This window comes from Ailuropoda melanoleuca, chromosome 8, assembly GCF_002007445.2.
Source record: "Ailuropoda melanoleuca isolate Jingjing chromosome 8, ASM200744v2, whole genome shotgun sequence".
Lineage (NCBI taxonomy): Eukaryota > Metazoa > Chordata > Mammalia > Carnivora > Ursidae > Ailuropoda > Ailuropoda melanoleuca.
In genome coordinates, this window is record NC_048225.1 from 62855140 (window position 1) to 62878997 (window position 23858).

General features: G+C 55.9%; 1 protein-coding gene across 2 annotated transcripts in view; it reads right to left on the bottom strand.

Moving 5' to 3' along the window:
• Positions 1-23782, bottom strand: part of SUSD4 (sushi domain containing 4) — a 92857-nt gene extending 69075 nt beyond the window's left edge. For both annotated transcript variants that reach the window (XM_002922392.4, XM_034666588.1), the window contains exon 1: positions 23596-23782. In XM_002922392.4, the coding sequence (XP_002922438.2) occupies positions 23596-23749 (154 nt within the window). In that variant the 5' untranslated portion in view covers positions 23750-23782. The remainder of the gene's footprint in view (positions 1-23595) is intronic.
• Positions 23783-23858: the final 76 nt, after the last annotated feature.

Genomic DNA, 23858 nt, shown 5'->3' on the forward strand with positions numbered 1-23858 from the left:
CGCCCAGCTCCCACCTGGCCTGGAACACTCCAGGAGCCAGGCTGTACCTGTCACTCGAGTGAACACCAGCAGAGCGTGCAAATGCTCTGCCATCCCGCCGACGGCTGGGGTCAAACCTGCAATGCCCGCGTGCAGGTGAGGTGTGGGGGCAGATGGAAGGATCCGGGTAGTGAAGGATGGAGCACGGGGCAGGGGAAATGCACCCTCTTGCCACAAGCAGGTGCTGCTCAGAAGACGGGAGTTGAAGGTGCGGTCACCATGGCCCCCACCTCACCTGTGTCCACTGCACCACGCAGGGCCGCAGGGCACTCACGAGGAAGTGTGCACAGAGTCAAAAACAAAGGCGGTTTAGTGTGAGAAGGGCGCCAAGGGCACCAAGCCCCTTAAGAGAGATCCAGGGGCCCCTGAGAGAAGAGCCTGCCCCACAGAGGCCGCCAGCCCCGAGCAGAACAAGATCCATCCCACCAGGATCCCTGCGCTCCAAGGGAACGCTCCAGCGGTTCTTTCTTTCACAAGGCAAATGGGATGAGTCCATTCATACAGGGCAAATCCACACAGGCCAGTGCAAAAATTCAGGTTTCTCTGTTTGATTGGAATGGGTGGTGCAAAGGCTGGTATTTCCACCTACAGACATCTTTTCCTAAAAGCCTGAGACTGAATTAACTTGCTGACCAGGGTCAGGCAGTGGGGCTCGTCCTCGGTGGGACACTTCTGCAATCGCGCTTCTGCTCGGAGACCCTGTGTTCCCGGAGGTGCTCAGCGGCTGCTCAGGCTTTACCATCCGCGGTCGGGAGTGTCTGCCTCGTAAAACCGTTTCTCATAGAACGTTTTGCTAAGTCCGCCGAGAGCGCTCCGTCGATGCTGCAGGAACAAGGCAGGTTCATGCCTGTCACCTGTCACCATGGACAGTGGTGCCGAGGGGGTGGCTGGGAGCCCTTGTTCTCAGACTATCTGGGCCCCTGGCTCTGTAACCAGACCCACTGGGGCAGCACGGAGCATCCGGGGGCCTTCAGTGCAGATGACCGGGGAGGGCTGTGGGTGGCAGCTGAGGCCACTGTCCCACCTGCAGCAAGAGGACCAGGGAGTGACCAGAGCCAGAGGGTGTCACAAGCAAATGTTTGGAGCGACCGGCCCATATACAGGGCGGGGGGGCGGGAAGGGCATGCTGGATGCAGGGGACCCAAGCCCCGGACCTGGAGAGCTGGTCAGAGGACGATGCCACTCACAGAGGCAGGGAGCTTGGAAAGAGAAGGTAGGGGAGTGGGGGGGGCACCCAGCGGAAATGCCCAGCAGGGGGCACATATGCTGAGCAGGTGCAGGGAGAACTCCAAGAGGAAGGAGGACCCCAGATGTGGGTGCAAGTCGAGTCCAGGCTGCATTGGCCAGCACGGTGGGTGACCGCGGGAAACAAGTCTCTAGAAAGAGTCGTCAAGGGCTACAAAGAGCTCAAGGGCGTTGAGAACAGACGACTCCACGGTGTCTGTGGATTGGTGCTCACGTGTCCTCACAGCAACACCTCCCAGGAGGATTTCGGAGGCGTGGGGGCCGGAACCACACTGTGGTGTGCCGAAGAGGGAGCTGGAAGTGAGGAAAGAGACTGTTCTCTCCGGGTCTGGCTGAGGAGAACAGGGGAAGGCAGGCCAGCAGCGAGCAGGGGCTACATCTGAGAGATACCTGCGGCCGTGCCCTGGAGGAACGTGTCCTCCCATCCCATGACTGCTGCTGCCCAGGGACACCAGGAGCTTTGTGAGCCTGTGAGCGGCACGTCCACCAGCCAAGGAAAGCCGGGGCCAAACCCCGCAGGCCCTGAGGCTCACCAACGTGGCCCTGACCCGAGGCACGCCTGGCCCCCCTGCACTGGCGACAGCCCACAGTCCTGCTGCACGAAGCACGTTCCCTGGGGATGACTCCATGGCCCAATCCTGGGACGGCTCTGGATGTGACGTGGGTGTCTGCACCACGGCATCGTGTGTCCCGTGAGGAAGAAGGGACAAGAAGCCAGCACCCACCGTGTGAGACCCAGGAGGCACACGCTGTCCATCGCTCCCCTTCCCACGACAGCCCAGCTCTGGGAAATCCGTCCTGCCTCTGCAAAGGATGGAGTTGGCCCTGGAAGCTTCTGGGTCCTTCCGAGGGGCCGCCTCAGCAGACAAGGGGAGAGGAGGCCCCCCTCCACGTGGTGTGGAGCCAGCTGGCTCCATGATTGAAAACCACATCACCCTTGTGTTGGGGAAGAGGCAGGAATGCAGGCGAGTGCAGAGAAAGCCTTCCGGAGGTGAGCGAGGGGCTGGGAAGCTTAGTCCTTCAAACCCTCGCTCGTCTGAAGGCGTAACGTCCGCCCTGCTTTGACCTCTGAGGGGCTCCCCCAGGACGTGAGCCCACCAGGGGTCCAGCGAGAAGACCTCCCCGCAGGAGGTGGAACGCGGCCAGCTGCGAGCTGCGGGTGCTCGGAGACGGAGCGCGCGGGCAGGCCTGCCGCGGGAGAGACTTCCCGCCGGAGCACTGCGTAAATCCTCCCTGTCTCAGAAACATGGAGGGACCCCCGAGACAAGGACGGGCGCGACCTCCTCCATCTGACTCCCGAGCGCTGCGCAGCCTTCTGACCACTTGCACTCTGCTCTAAGGGAGGGAACGAAAGCCGCTTTGATGGCTGAAATACACGCGTTTGCATGCACAGTCCTCCTTTTCGCATCCGGCGACGATCTGCTGTCTCGGGAGGTGCTGTTACTGTCAACGTGTAAATCCCAGAAGTACCTACAGGAACCACGCTCGCACCGGGTCTGCCTGGCCCGTCTCCGGGGTCGTCTGCCGCCCTCCCCATCCCCCGCTACCTCCGGAACCCGAAGCGCAGAGCCAGATGCCTGTCGGGTACTTGGCAGGCCACAGGCACTGCCGCAATTAGCAAGCTGGCTCATGATTCAGCAGGAGGCGCGGGCAGCCTCCGCCGGAGCACAGCGGACAGCTTAAAAATAGCAAAGCCGGGGCCGCACCCGCCACCCTGAGCAGTGAGCAGGGGCTGCCGTCCAGCCCCCCCACCCCCGCCCAGAACGCCAGGCGCACAGGTGCCGGGGGTCCCACGTCCACCGACGAGGGTCCCCTTCAAACACAACCAGCCTGCTTCCCCACGTCCCCCACACCCGCCAACCACTGCGTGGGCAGCCACACCCGCAGGGGTGGTCCCAGCTCCCCTCCCCAGCTAACAAGCCACGAGGGGGCTTCTCTCCCCAGAAGGAGGTTGTGGACTGGTGGAAAGAGGAGGGCTTTGTGTTGAGAGAGGCTTGGGTACAAATGCATTTCAACTGACACCACCTGCCTCCTGCCCACCCAGCTTCCCCTCCCTGTTTGGGCCACATTCTGTCACTCCTCGGGGTCTCAGACGCAGATATCAAACAGCGCTCACGATCGATCGCTAATTTGCTGGCCCCGTTAGGAGTAAACAAGGTAAGAATGTGAGAAGTGCTGAGAAGGGCGCGAGAGTGGGAAGCCAGCACCTCCTGCCCTTTGCGGCCCCTTCTCACTTGGGGCTGCGGTCTGGCCTGGGAGGGCACAGGCACCGTGGAGCCTCGGCCAGGAGCACACGCAGGGCCTGGGCACACGGATCGGGAAAACCACTGCAGGCCCTCGGTGTCCTTGTCCGGGTCCCGTTTCTGTCTCAGGCATATTCTCCAGGTCGGGGATATTTTCCACAGGAAAGCAAGACCCTCAGGGCTGATTTTGTCTTTAGAAATGCTCTCCCCAAGGGCACCTGGGTGTCTCAGTAGGTTAAGCGTCTGCCTTCGGCTCAGGTCATGATCCCAGGGTCCTAGGATGAGCCCCACATCGGGCTCCCTGCTCGGTGGGGAGCCTGCTTCTCCCTCTCCCTCTGCCCCTCTCCCTGCTCATGCTCTCTCTCTCTCTCAAATAAATGAACAAGTAAAATCTTTTTAAAAAACAAAAGGAAAGAAAGAAATGCTCTCCCCCAGAACTGAAAAGGAGATTTAAAGTAACGGGGAGAGGCTGGCAGTTTTTCTGACAATACTAATATTGAATGGACGTCACTTGTCCCCAAATTAATCTACAAAACTAACAAAATGATTCTAAAACATATATGGAAGAATAATTTCATGCGACTAGCTGAGAACATTCTGAAAAACAAGACTAATGACCGGGAATTTGCTCTCTCAGATTTAAACGGAAGAAGCAGTGGAACAATGTGGGAGCGGTGTCTGAAGAGACGTCAAATCAATGGCATGTAATCAAAGGCCAGGAAACGGACCCAAACATCTAGATGGCATTAGTATATCACGAGGGGAGTATTTCGACGCAGCAGGAAAAGGACGGGCCGCTCAGGAAGTCCTGTTGGTACAACTGCCTCAGTGTTTGGACGAAAATAAACAACACCCCCCCAAACACAGAGACACAAACTTCCAGACTCCCCAAAGTTTAAACGTAACAAACATAATACGGAAAATATAGGTGGATATTTAAGCAACTTTGGGTTGGTGAGGAACGTTCTAAGCGTGACGCCAGCTGGCGGGAACGTGGAGAAAAGAAGTGGATAGATTTTTCTTCATTAACAGTAAAATGGAAGCCAGTACTTGTAATATATGTGGAAAGGCAGATACTTGAAGTGTTTTTATAAATAAGTAAGAAAAAGACAAAAACACCAACAGAGAAACAGACAAAGACCATGAACTGACAATCTGCACCATTAACTCCAACAGCCGATAAAGACGGGCTCTCTCCGATTCGTGAACATCCCGCACCACCTCATGGCACAGGAGCTCAGCACGGGTGCCTCCTCCACCAGGAAGCCCGCCGGCACTGTCACACAGGCAAACCCTCCCCCTGGCTCAGCGCTAACCTCCCCGGGAACGCCCTTCCTGACCTCGTCAGTCCCCGGCCCATGAGCACATTCAACACCAGCCGCTTCTCCTCGCAGCCCTGTCTACAGCCAGCGATCACGTGTGTGTTTTCATAACCATCGGACTGTTTGCCCACTGGACACACTGCCCACTTCTCAAGCACTGAATACGCAGCATGTCAGTTAACGTGCAAAGTAGAACGCTACAAAGTGAGTTAAAATGATGGTATAAAAGACTAATTTTTAAGAGACCACGAGAGACACCATAATATATTGTTAGGGAACCAAAGCAAGTTACAAAATCACATATAGGGAAAAAACATACACATGCAGAAGAGAGACAGGCATCTCATTTTTTGAGAGAGTTCACGTGACTAAATTTAAGAATTTCTTGATTTTGCTTGTCTAACTTTTCTTTACAATTTCAACAATGGGGTTGCCTGAGTGGCTCAGGCGGTTTAAATGTCTGTCTTTGGCTCAGGTCATGATCCCAGGGTCCTGGGATCGAGCCCCGTGTCAGGCTCCCTGCTCAGCGGGAAGCCTGCTTCTCCCTCACCCCACTCATGCTCGCACTCGCTCTCTCCTCTTTCTGTCAAATAAAGAAATAAAATCTAAAAAAAAAAAATTTCAACAGTGAATGCACACCACACACAGCCTTTTTAATTCGGGGAAAAGACTACAATCTCTAAGCCATGGGGTCCGCCCGTGATCCCTACAGGAGCAGTGGTGTCTCTCCACACAGTCCTGGCAACACTCCCCTGCCCTCATTCCCCCGATGGACAGAACGAGAACACGGCCCAGCCCCCAGGCCCGTGCAGAGCTCCGCTCAGCCACCTCCAAGCCTCAGATTACCCTCTGCAGAAAAAAACTAAACATAAGGGCACTTGAAGAAAACGTCAGATTTCCAGCAGGTAGTCAGAAAACGCAGGGCCACACCACATTCTCCAGACCCCCGACCGTCGAGTGATCTGGGTAGATGCCGCTCCCCCGAGCTGCCTGGGCTCCCGGGCTCTAGGAGGAGCCCCGCGTGTGCTCGGAGGGGGGTGGATTGCTTCCCGGTGACTGTGTGGCCAGTTCTCCTGGTTCAGACGTTCAGCACCATTCCCTGTGCTCTAGGCTTTCATTGGGGGTCAGAAGCAAAGCTGGCCACGCACAAACACCCCGGACACGTTCTCTGTGGCCTCCCCTCGTTTGTGCACTCCTCCTGGACTCACCTTGTCTCTTCCTCTACAGCTCGTCCCTCCTGCTCAAGGGACAAAGAGGACAACCCTGCACCAGTCGTTCCCACGTTCCCGACTCTGTCAGCTACTGTCCAAGAAAGGGCTGCCTGTTGAGGTCATGCCGGCGAGGCCAACTGAGGCGAGGGGCACTCGAGCCACCCGTGACAGCGCCGGCCCCGAGGTCACCAGTGAGCTAACACTGTGTACCTCTCGCCCGTGTACCTTCACCCCTGTGGGGTTCCACACGGCCGGCCAGCCCCCCTGCACCACACTGGCACCCCATCCACCTCTCCAAACGCCCCCTGGGTGTTGTGAGGAGACTGAGGCACAGAGAGGCTCAAGGACGTGCCCAAGGTCATGGGCGGTGCCGCTGTGATTCGGAGGCAGGTCCCAACCTCCGCCTGGGGAGCCCCTGGCAGACCCCCAGTCTGCAGGCTTCCCTCTGGACCACGAAATGCTGATCACAATTACTGCTGCCCAGGAGAGGACTCGACATCCACCTTCACACACATACACACACACACACACACACACACACACACCCCGTGTCCTCCATCCTCAGTCTCACACGCCTGCTGGGCGGGTCCACCTGCCAGAATCCGGTGTCTCAGGAGCAAACTCCCCATCTTCCTAAAACGAGCCCTGGTCCCTGACATCTCCATTCNTCCTAAAACGAGCCCTGGTCCCTGACATCTCCATTCCACGTACGGACTCCACACTTCTCCCCGCAGCCAGCACGAGAACTCTGCCGCGCCTCCCTCACCTTCCCTTCACGGCGTCTTCCTGGGTTCCCGTCCCCTCTGCTCCTGCCTGGACACCTGTTCGGCCACCGGTGTCCGCCACAGCCGGACTGGTCCCCATAGCAGCTCTTCTCAGCCTCAGGCCCAGGGCTAAGCTGGGCTGCGTGCCTCCGTTGTGGGTCCGCCCCGTGCACGGCCCGGCGTCAGCAGCGCCCCTGGCTTCTGTGCTCTGGACGCCAGCCGCACACACCCTCCAGTGCCAATCCCAGTCACGACAACCACCGCGTCTCCAGACGTTGCCCAACACCCGAGGGCAAATGTGCCCTAAAGTGCAGCTCAAACACACTGTTCCTTTCGGGGTCCTCCAGGGGCTCGCCGAGGGCCTCCCGATGAGTTCTTGAGAAGGAAACGGTGTTCAAAAGATTAGGAAATGTATGCTTCCTGTTCATCATTTCCTTTCTCCGGGCTTTTGGGCTCCCACCCTCGGGCTGGGGTTCAGGGTGTGTGGGAAGAGAAGGCAGGGCAGCTGGCAAATCCGTCTAAGGCTCCGAGGTTGTGTGTCTGCAGCCTGGAGGCCGTGGGGCCAGGGGCCAGGAGGGGACCCCAGCCCCACCACTGCCTGTTCACCTGTCTCCCCATGCTGAGGTTTGCGGGTCTGAAATGGGGATGAACACAGTACCTAGGTCACAAGGTTAAATGAATTAACGTGTGGAAAGCACGTGAAACGTGCGAGAGGCAGCCAACTGATAAACACTGGCCCCTGGCCACAGCGTTACCGTCATCGTTGTCATCATCGTGGCGACGTCTCCAGCCTCTTGCCTGCGTGTCTCCAAAACACGCTTGCAGCTGAGGCCAGAGTAAGGCCCCCTGAGGCAACGCTGAGCCTCTCACTTGCCCAGGGACAGCGCTGCCCATGTCCCCTGCTCGTCACCCGTGTTTCTGCTCCTGGACCCCACGGTGCCGCCTGCACTCAACACAGACCTCCTGCCACCGCAGCAGGAGACAGAATTACCTCCCGACCAGGTGTGTCCCAATCCCCAGGGGCCGAAGCCTCAGCTCGGGGTCCCCGGCAGAACCCACAGCGTTGCCTGGCCACAGTAAGTCCTTAGTGATTCTGACATGAACACACTCTTTCCAATACTGTGATTTCTCATCCGAGACGTGCATTTCAAGGCAGAGCTGGACACTCGCGCTCACGTATTCTCGTAAGAGGACAGGTTTCAAACTCCCAGTTCTTACGCGCAAGGTGGGAAGCATGGCAATGACCACGTCTCTGCCGGTGTGCTGCGCGAAGCCTTCATTCATAGTCTCCTGGAAATGAGGAATCGCTTCGTCACAGCTGGGCCTCGGCTTTGGAGACCTCCCCACAGTAAGGCCAGTGAAACCCCATGGCTTGTGCTCGTGAGCGTGACGTTCCAGGATGACGGGTTCCCCACGACGCCTGCTCCCCGCTCTCGGCATAAGCAGGTCTGGCTCGGGAACTCTCACACACAGCACGGTGTTCACCAGCAGCCGGGGTTTCCTCACAGGCCTGGGGACCCATCGCCCCGTGAGTTGGGAAACACGGGCAGCGCCGCCAGCCACGTCCCTGACACCCTCAGAAAGGGACCCGCCATGCTGGCCATGGGCAGCAGACTGCCAGTGCCCCTCGGCCAGGCCTCCAGGGGCTGGAGCCCCCAGACCCCAGGGGAGGGGACCCGGCGCACGGACAGATGAGGACACAGAGGGGCCAACATCCTCCATGAACAGCCACAGAGTAAAGTCTGCAAAAGAGTACACGGCTTATCTGAGCATCCCTGCAACTGTGAATGTGTTCAAGGGAAATTCAAGGGAGCTCGCAGAGGCTCAGGACTGCATGGAATCTATCACGCGGGGGGGAAGGACCTGCTCGAGGCGGGACGAAGAGGATTTGTGGAGGACGAGACGCACAGGAGGCACGGTCGGCTCACATCCACGGAGCTCGCATTCTGGCCCAGACGCTGCTGGACATGCTTTGCCACGTTTGATCTCATCTAAGCCACAGAACCCCCGGGTGGGTGCCACTGTTACGACCCCCAGCTGTCTGCAGGAGGACCCCCTGGGGAGAGGAAGTTGGGGTCCCCACCCAGCTCCACCGCCAACCCACTGGGAGACACCCGGACTGCCTGCACACCGGTAATTAACACCCCCTCCAAGGTCCCTGCAGCGCAGATGTGCATCCAAGGCCCACACTGGGTAGACCATGGATCTGAACAACAGGGACATTTATTATATTTCTAATATTCATCATGGAAAACACAAAAACAAAAAACACAGTTTCTCCTATGCAACGAAGCCATCCGTTTGTAACAGGAGCATATAATCACACTTACAAAGCCCATAATGCTTCAATATGTCATAACGACGTGCTGAATTACAGAGATAACTAAGACAGAAGCATTGCTTTTGCCCATTTATTGGAATATTTCTCATTCTGCCCACATTTTCAGGGGGAAAAAATAAAGATGAATATTTCCCACATGTGATTTTCTAGAACAGCGCAGGCTTGGGGTCCTGTCTGTCGTTCCTCTCTGACTCCCACCCTGCCTGGCCCGGTGCGTCACACATCATAACGGCTCAAAAAACGCTTGCTCGGTAAATGACGCCCGCCTCTTCTGGGCCTACTTATTGTTTTAGTATTTATAGTGAACCCGCTTGATAGCCGTCCTTCTAAATCGCAGGGTATGCAACCACCCGGGCGGGCAAGGGGTTAAACCACGGCGGCTCCGACAGCGCCGGTCCAGGTGAGCCCGGCCTCTCCACTTGCCGTCCCCAGCACACTTTGGTCCCTGGCGCAGGCGTTTAAGTCCAAAATTTCAAAAGCAAGGAAATGGTAAGTAGGAGAAACAATTTCCCAACCCCCCGGACACCGTGTCCTCCTCTGCTCAGCCTCACGCGTGATCTGAGCAGTTTGCTCTGAGTCTGGGATTTTCTTGACCCTTTTGGGGTAATGAACGTATCTGAGGATCCGAGGAAAGCCGCAGACCCTCCTCAGGGCAGCGCACACACGCGAGCCTGCACGCATGCGCAGGGCGGGGGGGGGTTGTTCACACACCTCTGGAAGCTGGGCAGCAGACAGGGGCTGAGGGCTCCCAGGAGGTGGTGAGCAGACAGGGTGAGCGCGGGGAGCTGGCCTCAGCTGGCCCCGCCACGGCCCACCCTGTCCGCCTGGACGAGGCCCCTGAGGCTCTCGATACCCCAAACCACACCCAGACACACAGATGATTCAGACGCTCTGCCTGTTTCAACTCCGAACATCAGAAGGAGGAGGAGGAACAAAGGAAACGTTTGGGAGAGAAGAAATTGCCCCATATAAGATAAATTCGAAGCGACTTAAAATGCAATCAGAGCTAACCTCCTATTACTGTAGATATTAACCCATCACTTCTCCGCAGGCCAGCTCAAGTAGGAATTCAATATTTACCTGACCTAAACCAGACGCGGCCCACTGGGTGGCCTGGGGACCCACTTGCAATTGATTTTTTAGTGGCCAGCAGCTGTAATCGAATCCTGGGAGTGTCTAGCAGTTGGCTGATTAGGTTAGAGCAAACATTATGGCCTGTAATTTGGGAAACTCTGCACATTTGAGCTCCCAGATCATCCCTGGCCCCACATCAGTATCTGCGTGGTCTGCACAGAGCAAACCTCAGGAAATATTTGGTGAATGACTAAAGAGAATGCACAAACAGGAAAACAACAGGTTGTTCACACCCCCATCTCTCTCTCACACACACACACACGCACATGCGCACGCACGCACACATGCACACACACGCACACACGCATGCCATTCTTCCTCAGAACTCAGCTTTGGCATCACCTCCTCCTGGAAGCCTTCCCTGCTCTCCCCTGGCTGGGGTAAGAGCTCTGGGTCCTCACGGTATCTTTTCATCAGAATTCACATTGGTCTGCCTCGGGTATCTGCTAAGGGCTGAATTCTGTCCCCCCCAGATTCATATGTTGAAGCCAAAGCCCCTGAATGAGTAGAGAAGATGACCGAGGTTAACGGAGGTCATGAGGGTTAACGGAGGTCACCTGAGCCACAACGACTGGTGTCCTCATGAGAAGCGACTTGGGAGCTTCCTCATTCCCCCCCTCCCTCCACGTACCACACACAGCAGGAAAGGCCTTGGGCGGCCCAGCAAGAAGGCGGCCATCCGCTTGCCAGGAAGACAGCCCTACTTGAAACCAGCCTCGGGGGTCCGACTTCCAGCTCGCCAGGAAGACAGCCTCACTTGAAACCGGCCTCGGGGGTCCGACTTCCAACGTCTAGCCTGAAGACAGAGGGGAAGCCAGGGGCCATCCGAGAGGTCACGGAAGGAGTGGGAGCTGTCTCTGAAGGGACGGGGAGACCAGGCAGCTGGACAAGGGACGGAGGGCAGTCCAGGCCAGCCCAAGGAAGGAGCCGGCAGCTTAGGCCAGTGCGAACTATGGATTCAGGCCTAATTTGGGCTTTGCTCCAACCTTGTCTTTCCCGGTCAATGGGCTGTGCCTAGTGCATCATCCCTCCCCGGGAAATCTGAATCTGAATGAAGGTGTGGCCACCTTGCTCTTGACAGGTGGATCTCAACCCAGGAACAGTACTGACAACACAGAGTAAATATAAGTCGCAGGCCCGAGAAGAAACGGGCCTAGCACGGTATCTTGCATTTCTGCAGAACTTAACATGCACGACGTCACTGAGAACACAACCCAGTTCAGCAACAACACCGACACGGCAGGAACGAGAGAAGGCCAAGGCACACAGTAGGTGAGATGCGGCCAGGTAGAGGGGAGGCCAGGCACAGCTGTCCGTCTCATGACAGCCCCCATTGACCAGGCTGCCCGGGAGGGAAGGCAGGGAAGGTGGGAGGAGGAATTCTCACCACCGCCGCTGACAAATGGACAAACCGACAAACAGGGACCTGCCCTGGAGATGGCCGCAGAGGCAGGCCAGGGTTGCCCCCACTTTCAGACACTCTATGTGTCAGGGAGCCCCCAAAGGGCAAGGTCCTTCGACATCTGCAGATGACAAAGGGCAGATGGAAGGTCCGTGCGCTCATTATCATGTAAATGAGAGCCGCTCTGAGAGCATAAAGGCCCCCACAAGAATCTCTTCCACCGAGTGTGCAAAGCCCGCTGATCCCCCTGCACCTGGGGAGCCCTGCCCCAGACCAGACCCTGGCCTTGCACATCCCTGAGGACAGGCCAGGCCACAGGCGGCTGCTTTCCCGAGGGCCTGAAGGCTGGAAGGCAGACACAGGATCTCTGGGCATTCCCACTAAGGGCTGGGAACCCCAAGTCTCCAGCCCACAGATGCCCAAAAGCGGCAGCCCGTGTGCAAAGCTACAGAGGGGTTCTCGGGAAAGAGACCACACGCAGCGAGTACCGGACATGGACAAAGCACTTGGTGATTGCCGGGCCAAACACAGCTCCCGCCACCCCCCAGTGTCCCCTAGCCCAGCTCCTCCAGCAGCCGACGTGGCGCGCAGGATGGGGGACGGCAGAGAGGGACACGTGGAGGCACCCCTCCCCTGCTGCAGACCCTGAGCACTAGCGTGAATCACTGCCTGCGCACATGTGCAAATTCTCCTCCCCGAGGCTTCTGTGAGCACGAAAACGGCCGGGCTCAGGAACAGCTGAGGGTGTGTCCCCCCGCCCCCACCCCCGCGGGCACCAGAACCTTCTCCAACTCTAGACAGAGACTACTCACTGCTGGGTCAGAGCAGGAGCACCCCCGCTGCTTCCTGAGCTCTCACGGGGTCAGGCCCCACACGCGAGAGCACTTCCACACCGTGCCCTGACGCGCCCCAGGCAACGCGGAGAGAGGTGTCCTTCCAGGCTGACAATTGTCACCGCTGTGTCTTGTGTTTATAAAACGTCTGTCCCCTGACTCGCCTCCTTCACAGGCACAGCCCACCCCCGAGAAGTGCAGAGGAACAGCCCACCGCCCCGATTACACATGAAGAAACCAAAGCCTGGCAAAGTCAAGTGACTTGCTTCACAGGTGACAGCACTGGTCTCAGGGGGTGAGGGTGACAGAGGGGTCGCTCCTTTGAAGATTAACTGACAGCCCAAGAAGACTGTCTTTGAAGGACTGAAGGCAAGGGCTGCTCAAGGACTGAGCACACAGTGCCCAAGCACCCAGGAGCTGTGAGGAGCCCTGCCCCCACCACCGAGCTGCTCCCGCACACGCACCCCTGCAGCAGGGAGCACACAGAGCCCCGCCCCCACTGCGCTGCACCACGTCTCCAAGGAGGGAGGACCTGCCGACCTCTCGCTCCACCCTCCCGGCCACGGCTCTGCGGCAGGGGAGCCCCCACACCTGTGCACAGGTGCGCCGCCCACCCTGCGCGCCCTGCCCTCCTTTCCGGGCCGTGGGTGCACGCATCTGGAATCCAAGGCGCTTGAACATCATCCAGACAATGACGTAAGAATTAATCTCCTGCCCCCAGGTCAGAAGGAGCCACCAAGAGCCGGGCCGTGTTCGCTGTGGCTGTTGTATTATTATTGCCAACACTAATGGGGAGCAAACGGCTCCGCCTCTGCCTCCTGACACGGGAGTGTGGGTGCTGGCCGGCTCCACCCTCCAACCCCCTTCTCCGCTCACCGGCCCGCCCCCGCAGCCCCTCCACGCGGCTGACACACAAACCTGCCACTCCTGTTCCGTCTCTCTCCCCTGCACCTGGTGGGCAGACAGCGCCCAAAGGGATGTCCTGCAGGCAGCGCCAGCCTCCTGGTCAACAGAGGCTCACCCGCGTCACTGCACGTGACCCAGCGGGGACTGGCAGCAGCTCCTCTCCCTCCATCCCCACCTGCCGCCAGCCATCTTTGACACGCACCTGTTCCCCTCCACTCAGAGCCCTCCCGGAATCGTTCCCGGGCGGTGGAGAGCTTCCTGCGTCTGAAGGTCAGGGCCCTGTTCTGTTCCCCGCTTGTCCTCCCCCGGGTCACCACCAAATCACCCGCAGGAACACAATAACACAATGAGCGGAGATCTCTCCACCTCTCCTCCATCCCGCATGTTGCTAAAAAAATCCCTTCCTGAAGCAAAGATCCAATCAGGTCCGGCCCCGAGGACAGGTGTTGTAGGCTCGTGGTGCCTCCAGGGGACGTGGTAGTGCCCCACCACGGTGGTAAGGGCCTCGAGTAGGCCCCACCTGCCCCTCCAGCTTCCTTCCCCGTCTCATCTCCATCTACCTGCTCAATCTACCTGCCTTCCTCGAAGGCCGCCCCAGCCGCTCCCCCTCACTCCTAGGCTCAGCTTCTCAACACCTTCCCTGCCTGGAAACCTGTCTTACTGCTGGAGGCTTAGCTGGACCAGCCCGTCTGCGGAGCCTTCCCCGCTCCTCCCCCACCCCAGGGTCTCTGGGACAAGGCTTCACTGTGGACACACCCTATGATGTCACCAGGGTGCTTCCGTGGGACAGCGGGGGCCACCGGCCAGCGCCACCGAGCGTTCTGCGTATCTGTTCGGCTACACCGTCTCAGGCACAGGAAGCCTTATAAGCCCAGCACCGCGAACAGACGGAGCTTCCATTACTGGTCTGTTGGCGATGGTTTTGATCCCTCGAACACAGAGACATCTGTTAACGCTCTCGATCCTCACGGCAACTGGGGGAGGCAGAAGCGCCATTATTCCCATTTCACAGGTCGTAATAACGATACTGAGGCAGCGATCAGGGGGCCATCCCACAGCCAGCTGGTGGCCGTGGCAGGAACACTGGCCTTGTGTATTTTCTCCAGCTCTTGGCCTCAAGACCCACCAGTCATCATGACAAGCAAACGAGCACCTCTCATCCACGAAACAGTGGTGTAAACACAAGGGCGACAGGAACAGGAACAAACCAAGTCCCTCATCACCATCCAAAGCGGAAAGCCTGGGCAAGGCTTTGAAGTCCACACAGCAGTTCAGAAGTGGGTTGTCCCACAGAAGAACCGTGAGCACGACCTAAACGCAGAGGTGGCCCCAGGCGGCCATCCGTCCCATGCTGTCATGCCAACACTTATTGTGCACACGTGTCTCCCGAGTGAAACCGTTCAAATGCATCGTGGCCTTGGGTCTGACTCTGAAACTCTGCATTAGGTCACAGCAGGGGTCTCATCGAAGGACTGAGGGCCCCTCTGGGGATCAACCCCCCGAAATCTATCACATCCCTACAAAACAAGACTGTTTCTCGCCAGGACAGAATCGGCATCTTCTGAATTTGAGGGATTAGGGAACTCCGGGGTTCCTCCACATACGCGGATCTGAATTTGGAAACCAGCCAGATCCATCCCGATGCTGGGCACACACAGATGTGAAAGGATCCCCTGTAAGAATGGATTTTCTTGCTTTCGGGAGAGACCTTCCCTGTTCCTGGCTCCCCAGCAGAGTCACATACGTCTTTCCCAAATGCAGTCAGACCAAAGAAAATAAGATCTGTCTGTGTTTTGTTACTCTCAGGAAAAGGAATATAATACCTGAGTGACCCTCCCCATTCAGCTCTACTCCCACGCTGGTAATTCCAGGAGATAAAAGTCACCAATTTCAAACAGAAACATCAGATAACCAGGTCAAACCTTCATTTCCAAAAACCCTTACTCGTCCTCCCTCTTGAAAAGCTCAGTTTATTGGGATAATGATGAATGATCATTGATCAAGTTTACGGGCTCTGCAGCTGCCCTCCCTTCTAAGAATAAAAATCCATTCCTGGAGCCTGGGTCTGTGCGTGGCAGGTGCACGCGTGGTCCGCCCACAGCCCCCCTCCCGGGGCCCGCGGGGCCTCCCCTCCAGAGCGCAGCCACCGAGGCCCATCCGCTACGGTGCTCCCGAGTGCGCTGTCATTTCCAAATAACGTCAGGAATTATTTTGTTTTACTTCTCTGATGCTCCCAGTTTACCTCGTTGAAGATTAATAAAGCAATTACAATACCCTCAATTAAGAAGCCATTTTAAAACACACTCTTAATTCCACTTTGTGACTCAATTATTTGTTTTTCTTCTTAAGTGGATAATTCCTCCTGTCCTACAGTACTACAGCCATCTTTTCCTCAAGGAAGAAAAAATGTTGGACCCAATCCTTCCCTAAAACTCAGCGTCTTCAGCTGGGACCATCAAGCATGTCTTCCTGGACAGCAAATGGAGCCATCTCAGATGTCATCAGCTGCCACCAAACCCTATTCTTTACTCAAAGTGAACTTTCCCGAGGGAGCGTCTACTCACCCATGTGACCCTCGGGCGCAGTCACCCTTTTAACGCTTTGACATATACTAACAACGTTATCGCCTGTATCACACAATCGGGAAGACACGTGTCCCAGACGGGCCTGCAGGACCCAGCAGGAAGGCTTGACCCACAGGCCTGGCTCCTAACCTGCTTTGTCTGACTATTCTGACACCTTAGGAGATCCACCTTGCTGAAGCTGTTTCTTCAAATTTAAAAAAAAAGAAGAAGAAGAGGGAAAAAAATAAAAATCTCCTCATCTTACCGGGTTGTCAAGAAAATCAAAAGCGGGGATAAGGTTAGTGTGAAAACACTTGCAAACAACACAGTGATCACATATTAAGAGAAGCTATTGCTGGTGCTCGGCCAGGGAGAAGGGCCTCGCGGAGGACGGCCAGGAGCTGGAGGCAACAGGCAGAAGGTGGGACGGGGACAGCCGCCTGCAGAGTCCCGAACTCCGTGTGCCTACCCTGTGCCCCTCAGCACGGCTGAGCCGGACGGAACACGTGCCCCTCTGCCCACCTCCTCACTCCTCGGCCGCAGAACATCCCAGGGGCCTCACGGGTTTCTGGCGGCTTCTCCTCCTCCCTTCAGAGCTCAAGGCTCGGGCACTCCAGCCTTCACTTTGTCTTGGGTTGTGGGTTTCCATGCGGTTGATTTGCTTGTATGTTTTCCCCTTTTCGGTTACAAGATAAGGATTCTCTTAATATCAGGGCGGGGAGGGCCAAAGTCCCTAAATGCTTGGTAACTGTGGCTTAAAAACTGTGGCTTGCCTTGAAATACAATAAAAAAAAAGAAAAAAATGCATCTAGCAATAGGGATTTCCACACCTACAGGAAAAGCTTGTAGTAAAACAGATAATCTGGGTCGTGGGGACTCACTCACCAGCTGGGTGACCCTGAGCGAGCTGCTGGATCTTCTGTGCCTTTGTGTCCTTGTCTGGAAGATAAGGGTCAGCCAGGGGCCGTGGGGACCCAGTGAGTTACTACGTGTAATGCTGAGCACAGCCCTGACTCGGAGCAAACACTCTTCGCGTTCGCAGCCGGTAGCACGGCTACTGCCCATCACTCAGGTGGTGGCCGGTCCAAAACCCTGCCCCACCTGTTTCCAGGCATCCATGGTTGGCAACAGGTGAACAGCTTGTAATTATGAGAATGGAACAGAAAATTGATAAAATGGCTATCTGATATATGAGATTACGTATGTGGTGTATCTGTCCCTAAATGCTGTGGTCAGTTTGGGTGAAACGTGACCGAAAACAAATTAGAAAAGCTATTTTTCTGCCTCTTTTTTCCCTGAATTCAGAGACGAGGATCTCAGTGATATATTTAAGTGTATCGTTGCTATGCGTGGTTATTCCAATAGTCAAACACTGAACGGACTTGCAAAGTAAGACAAGGACAGAGAAAAATAGCCTGAGAAAATCACCTTTCCCATCCCTGACAATAAATAATACTAAGTTATACAATGAATTAAAAACATACGTGAAAAAAATAATTTTATGCAAGCCTTTTGCATCTGGGCTTCTGAGAAGAAAGCAACCCTTCCTTGTCGGTTTCCCGGGCAGCAGGACTGCATCCCCTGGCTGTGTATCCCCAGGGCATACGACAGGCACTCACAAAGACCAGGGCATAGATGCGAGACAGAGATCAGCTTTACGGAGAGGTCAGAACCCATCAAATTCCTGTAATCACAGCATCAAAGAGTGTCAGCAATGTGGGAAGGACTGAGCCAAGGAGAAGGTGCACACCTGCCCAAAGCCACATAGCTGTTTAGCGACAGGGACTGAACTTGACCGGGCAGCTCTGTGAAGAACGCGGCCCCTCGCACTGCAGAAGAGCTTCCCGGATAAGGGCAAGTCTGCTGGCCTCTTGGAAGCTTCTGAAATACACTTCCGGTGCCAGGAACAGAGACTGTGGGTGCTTTTCTTCGCATATCCAATCAATATTTGCTGGCGAGAGATCTTCACCTACACTCTTCATTACCCGCAGGAATTAGAGAACCACGGCCACCCCTCACCTTACCGCTCAGGCCTCTGAGAGGAGAGATTTGCTGCCTGCTGTACAAAATCCTTCTCGTGTCTCCAAAAGCTCTCAGATTCCACCTCGTGGATAAATCGAAAGAGTTTCCATGCTGCTCACATGTATTAAGGTGGCCTTTGGCTGAATACGCATACTTTGTAGCTTGAGAAGTTGGGAATTTCAACTTACAGATTAAGCGCAATTTGAAACCGTGACTTTTAGACATCGCGTCGCACAAAAAGCTCCCACTCTACCAGGTAAGAAAACCTTCTCAATGAGACTCCCAACAAGAGACTGGCATCTCGGAATCAGTGAGCCAGTCAAAGCATGTGTCCCCCACTGCAGGCACACAGCCCAATGCCATGGCCACAACACCTCACGGAGCCTCATTCCCCCACACTGAGGGCTCTGACACACAGAGAGGGCAGCTGAGTGGGGGGTTCCAGGTCAGAGATTCACAAGCAGAAAAAGGAAACCAAGCACAGCTCGGGTGGTATCACACACCTACCATAAACCCCTCAGCAAGTGCTCGTGGCCTGCAGTGCGACGTTCAGAATCCTCACCAGCTTCCAAGGATCCTTATGATAGGGTTCCAACCTACTAGTCCTCCTTACTGTCCTGCCTCCCCGAGGGTCTGCTGTTTTAGATCAGCCCTGCTCTCCTGGCTCCCGGCGGGTCTGCTGTTCTAGATCTTTCCCACCCTCTTGGCTCACCACGGGTGTGCTGTTCTAGATCAGCTTGACCCTCCTGGCTCCAGGCGGGTCTGCTGTTCTAGATCATTCCCACCCTCCTGGCTCCCCACGGGTCTGCTGTTCTAGATCAGCCCTGCTCTCCTGCCTCCCCGCAGGTGTGCTGTTCCCACCCCCCTGGCTCTCCAAGGGTCTGCTGTTCTAGATAAGCCCTGCTCTCCTGCCTCCCCGAGGGTCTGCTATTCTAGATCAGCCCTGCTCTCCTGGCTCCCCGCAGGTGTGCTGTTCCCACCCTCCTGGCTCCCCGAGGGTCTGCTGTTCTAGATCAGCCCTGCTCTCCCTGAACAGGCAAGCACATGACTGCCCCCACACTTTTGCACAGTGTCTCTCCCCTTGCAGCGCTCCAACCATCCCTCCCTCAGACCTCAGCCTAAGGGCCACCTCTTCTCTGGAGCCTTTCCTGATTTCTCCTCCAACCTCCTAGACCACCTCCAAATGGAAGTGGCCTCAGTAGCTGCAGAACTGGCATTTTTGTGACCACCCACGGTCATTATTTTCTAAACAGTATGGCAGTAATCTGGGACTTCCTTCTGCTGTCAGTCAACATCAGCCAGGCATCTCCTGTGTGTCACATGCTGTGCTGAGCGCCTGAGACAAGAGGTGAATAAATTCTGGGTTCCTGCCTTCAGTGGGCTTACAGTCCAGTGGGTGAGCACGGCTCGATGAGGGAGGGTCATACGTAGTGCACTGAGAGCCCAGGTGAGAGGCCAGCCCAGTGACCAGGGAAATACGAAAGAGATTCTGGTACTTGAAGTTGTTTTGAAGTGAAACTTTTTCACTGGGCAAAAAAGTAGAGAGTAAGAAAGGGTTGTTGGAGGTAAAAGAACATTGTACACAACAGCGCTTAACACAGGGTATGGACAGGCACTCAGTATTTCCTGAATGAATAAAGAGAAGGCCTGGAAGATTCTGGGGCTGTCCACCTGCACTCACCGCGTGACTACACGGTTTCCATCCACACGCCAAGCCCTGAAATAAGACAGCACCAAGCCCGGTTTACCGATGGCGAAGCTAGCCTTCCAAAGTCCAAGGCCCCAAAGCTATGGAGTCGCAGAGCCCCGCCTGCATTCCTGACAATGCAGGGATGTGCTCATGAATCCGGCTTCAGGAACCGACTTACAGAGCAAACTCTGAGCCCTCTGTAAATGCCCAGTGGGTCTCTGGAGGGAGAGAAGCAGCTGAAACCACGCTCCCCGCAGACTCTGGGGACAGCGGGTCCTGTGTCTCCCCACAAACCTGGTGTCAGTCCTCTAAGGGTATTTGGTCTTAGTGGCCCCAAATGAGGGCCATTTTCCCTAACTTACAAAAGACAACCTGGAAAGAGCCACCCNTGAATCCGGCTTCAGGAACCGACTTACAGAGCAAACTCTGAGCCCTCTGTAAATGCCCAGTGGGTCTCTGGAGGGAGAGAAGCAGCTGAAACCACGCTCCCCGCAGACTCTGGGGACAGCGGGTCCTGTGTCTCCCCACAAACCTGGTGTCAGTCCTCTAAGGGTATTTGGTCTTAGTGGCCCCAAATGAGGGCCATTTTCCCTAACTTACAAAAGACAACCTGGAAAGAGCCACCCAAAAGTCACCTCGAGCCAACTCAGGCTCCCGGATTCTCTCCTAGGACTCAGAGAATTGAAGTGAGTCTGCCGTTCTAGGACAAAGCATCTCCTTTTTGACAGACTTCTTTCCCCCCTTCTTNCCAAAAGTCACCTCGAGCCAACTCAGGCTCCCGGATTCTCTCCTAGGACTCAGAGAATTGAAGTGAGTCTGCAGTTCTAGGACAAAGCATCTCCTTTTTGACAGACTTCTTTCCCCCCTTCATCTGATCATCTTCTCAGTTTCTCCCTTTCTAATTTGGACTTTCTCTGTAATACACGCATTGGACACATACTTTTTTCTCCTAGCTCAGGCTATAATATCTTACTATTGTGCTGTTTCTTTTCCCGGTGAAAGCAATCAAAAATGAAAATCCACAATTTAAAACAGTATCTATTAAACATGCACCTTTTTTGTGAATAAAAAAATAAAAGGACAGCGCTCTGGGAGGGCTGGTTTTCAGCTCTGTGCATCATGGGAAGATTATGTGGCCTCTGCTCCCCCCTAGGCCCTTGCATTTGGTAACCGGGAGTGATTCTGGGGTCAGAAACAACATGTNAATAAAAAAATAAAAGGACAGCACTCTGGGAGGGCTGGTTTTCAGCTCTGTGCATCATGGGAAGATTATGTGGCCTCTGCTCCCCCCTAGGCCCTTGCATTTGGTAACTGGGAGTGATTCTGGGGTAAGAAACAACATGTTTAAGGACACCTCAGTCCAAAGCACCACTTATCAGCATGGTCTTTGAACCATTATCCACACATCACCTGGGAGCTTGCTGGAAATGTGAACTCTTCCACCCCTCACCCCAGTCCAACTGAACGAGAACCTGCCTTTCAGTAAGATCGCAGGTGATGGTACGCACACCCGAGTCCTAGAAGCACAAGTCTCGAATTAAGGGATTTGCTTTCATTACCATCCTGGAGAAACGACGTTTCTGCCCTGAGAAAGAAGTCTCTGTATAGCGTACTCCCTGGAACCCCCCACCACCCTCTCCACCCAAGCGGTCTATCCACAGGGGAATCGTGACATGATAAATCCTCTCCCAGAAATCACCCTCGCAGCCTGAAGGAGTTCAGTGTGAAACAGAGGTGGTGCTAGCCTTTCTGCAGCACGTGAGCGCCTGAGAACGAACAGCACTGAACCCACGGCTCACAGGCAACCCTTCCTCCCTGCTTCTCCTTCAAGGCCTGGATGCTGCTGCTTGCCATCTTCTCTCTCTGGAAAGAGGAGTAAGGGCCTAACATGAGCTCGAGGGTGCCGGGCCATGCATTGAGCTCTGAGATCCTTCAGGAGAATCTCTGTGAACATGAATAGCAGAACCAGGAGCACAGCCCCATTTGAGAACTCACACGTCCAGGAACAGTAGGCAAGAGAACCCCAACGATCCATCACCTACACGGGAGAAATGGACGGACGAGATGGAAGGATGGTATGGACCTGGTTGGAGAAGTCAAAGCTAGAACAGGGGAGGGGGGAGCAAAGAAGGAAGGGAGAGGCCCAGCCCCACTCGTGCTCTCCTGCCCACCTGCCCACCCACCCGAGAAGCAGAGCTAACTCGGGAGCACCCNAACTCACACGTCCAGGAACAGTAGGCAAGAGAACCCCAACGATCCATCACCTACACGGGAGAAATGGACGGAGGAGATGGAAGGATGGTATGGACCTGGTTGGAGGAGTCAAAGCTAGAATGCGGGAGGGGGGAGCAAAGAAGGAAGGGAGAGGCCCAGCCCCACTCGTGCTCTCCTGCCCACCTGCCCACCCACCCGAGAAGCAGAGCTAACTCGGGAGCACCCAACCAGAGCCCCACAGGCCACACAGCGGCTGGCCTGGCCTCCCATTTGACCACGTCCTCTGTGAGAAGGACACCCGCCTCAGAGACATTGCTACAGAACTAAGAGCACCCAAAAAGTCACCTCTTGTTAGAAAACCAAACAAAGCCAAAACCAGGTCCCTAAGGCGAAGCAAGTATCCACTCACTAATTCTGAGACCTGCACACCCAGAAAGCTCCCTTATGCTCCAGACATTCGGATTTCTCTGCACAATGCCCGAGTTCTGGATTGCTCTGCTTTCCCTCCCCCATGGTTACTAGTTTTCCCCTCATGTCCCTCCTTCTTCACCTTCACGCTCTGAAACAGCAATATTTTAACCAGGAAATGGTTTATTTATAGCAATCGACNAGGTCCCTAAGGCGAAGCAAGTATCCACTCACTAATTCTGAGACCTGCACACCCAGAAAGCTCCCTTATGCTCCAGACATTCGGATTTCTCTGCACAATGCCCGAGTTCTGGATTGCTCTGCTTTCCCTCCCCCATGGTTACTAGTTTTCCCCTCATGTCCCTCCTTCTTTACCTTCACGCTCTGAAACAGCAATATTTTAACCAGGAAATGGTTTATTTATAGCAATCGATTCCTGCTTTTCCACCAATTATCATTTATTTATATATGAACAGTAGTTCAACTCCAAAACATGAGTCTGCCCTTTCGCAGGTCCACATGAGCAAGCTTTCCCAGAAATCGGAAACGGACAGCGATGAGCTCCCAAATGCAGCCCGGGACTCCATCCATCCTCCACCGAGGCCGACAGAGCGCCCTCTCCCAGAACCCAACACAGGTAAGGTCAGCCACCAATGCGGACTAAAGCTATGAATTTTATTTCAGCCAGCTTCCCCTTCACACACACGCACTTGACTGTGTTCCCCTGTAAATCAGACATGGACAGGCAAAGCCATCCTCCAGAAGCACCCCTGCGGGGACCCCTCTGCGCCCCTCCCCCACACGCAGCTGTGCGGGAACACCCACCTCCCGAGGAAAGAGAAAGTTAACTTCCGGACATACCCGTCCCTCCGCGCCAGCGTGGCCCGGTGCTCAGCCCTTTCACACTCATGAGGGGGTACGGAGTTGGCAACTTGCCCTGGCCCCTGTCTGACACCTGGCCTCTGTCCGCGGAGAGCACGGACACGGAGCAAAGGACCACAAACACGCGCCGACCACAGAAACGCCCTCTCCTCCTCTGGCTCTCAGGTGGCCCAAGTGAGAATAATAGAACGGCTCATAGTGCCCCCTTCGGAGGAGCCAGGCTGAGCGGCCGGTGGGCAGCCCCAGCCACGATGCGGCTGTGTGTGCGCCCCAGGCGCACCGCACGCAGCCATCTGGGGGAACTCCGGGGGTCTCGGCGGAGGGTGGTCTCAGACCGGCGCCCTCCCCCGCGGCGCGGGCCCTGTGGTCACTCACCGCCCGTGAGCTGTGCGGGGCCGAAGCACAGCGCCAGCTGGATCCACAGGACGGCGGCCAGCAGCCTGCGGGGGGGCGGCGGCTGCGGCGGCGGCGGCTGCTGCTCCTGCTCCAGAAATCCGTCTCCCGGGCTCGGGTTCATTCCATGATGCATCTTTCGTCCACGCACCGCATCCGGCTCGCAGGCGCCTGCAACCGGGAGCGGACGCGGCGGTGCCCGGGCCGCGGGGCCGCCCCTCCTCCGCCCCCGGTCCCTGAGGGAA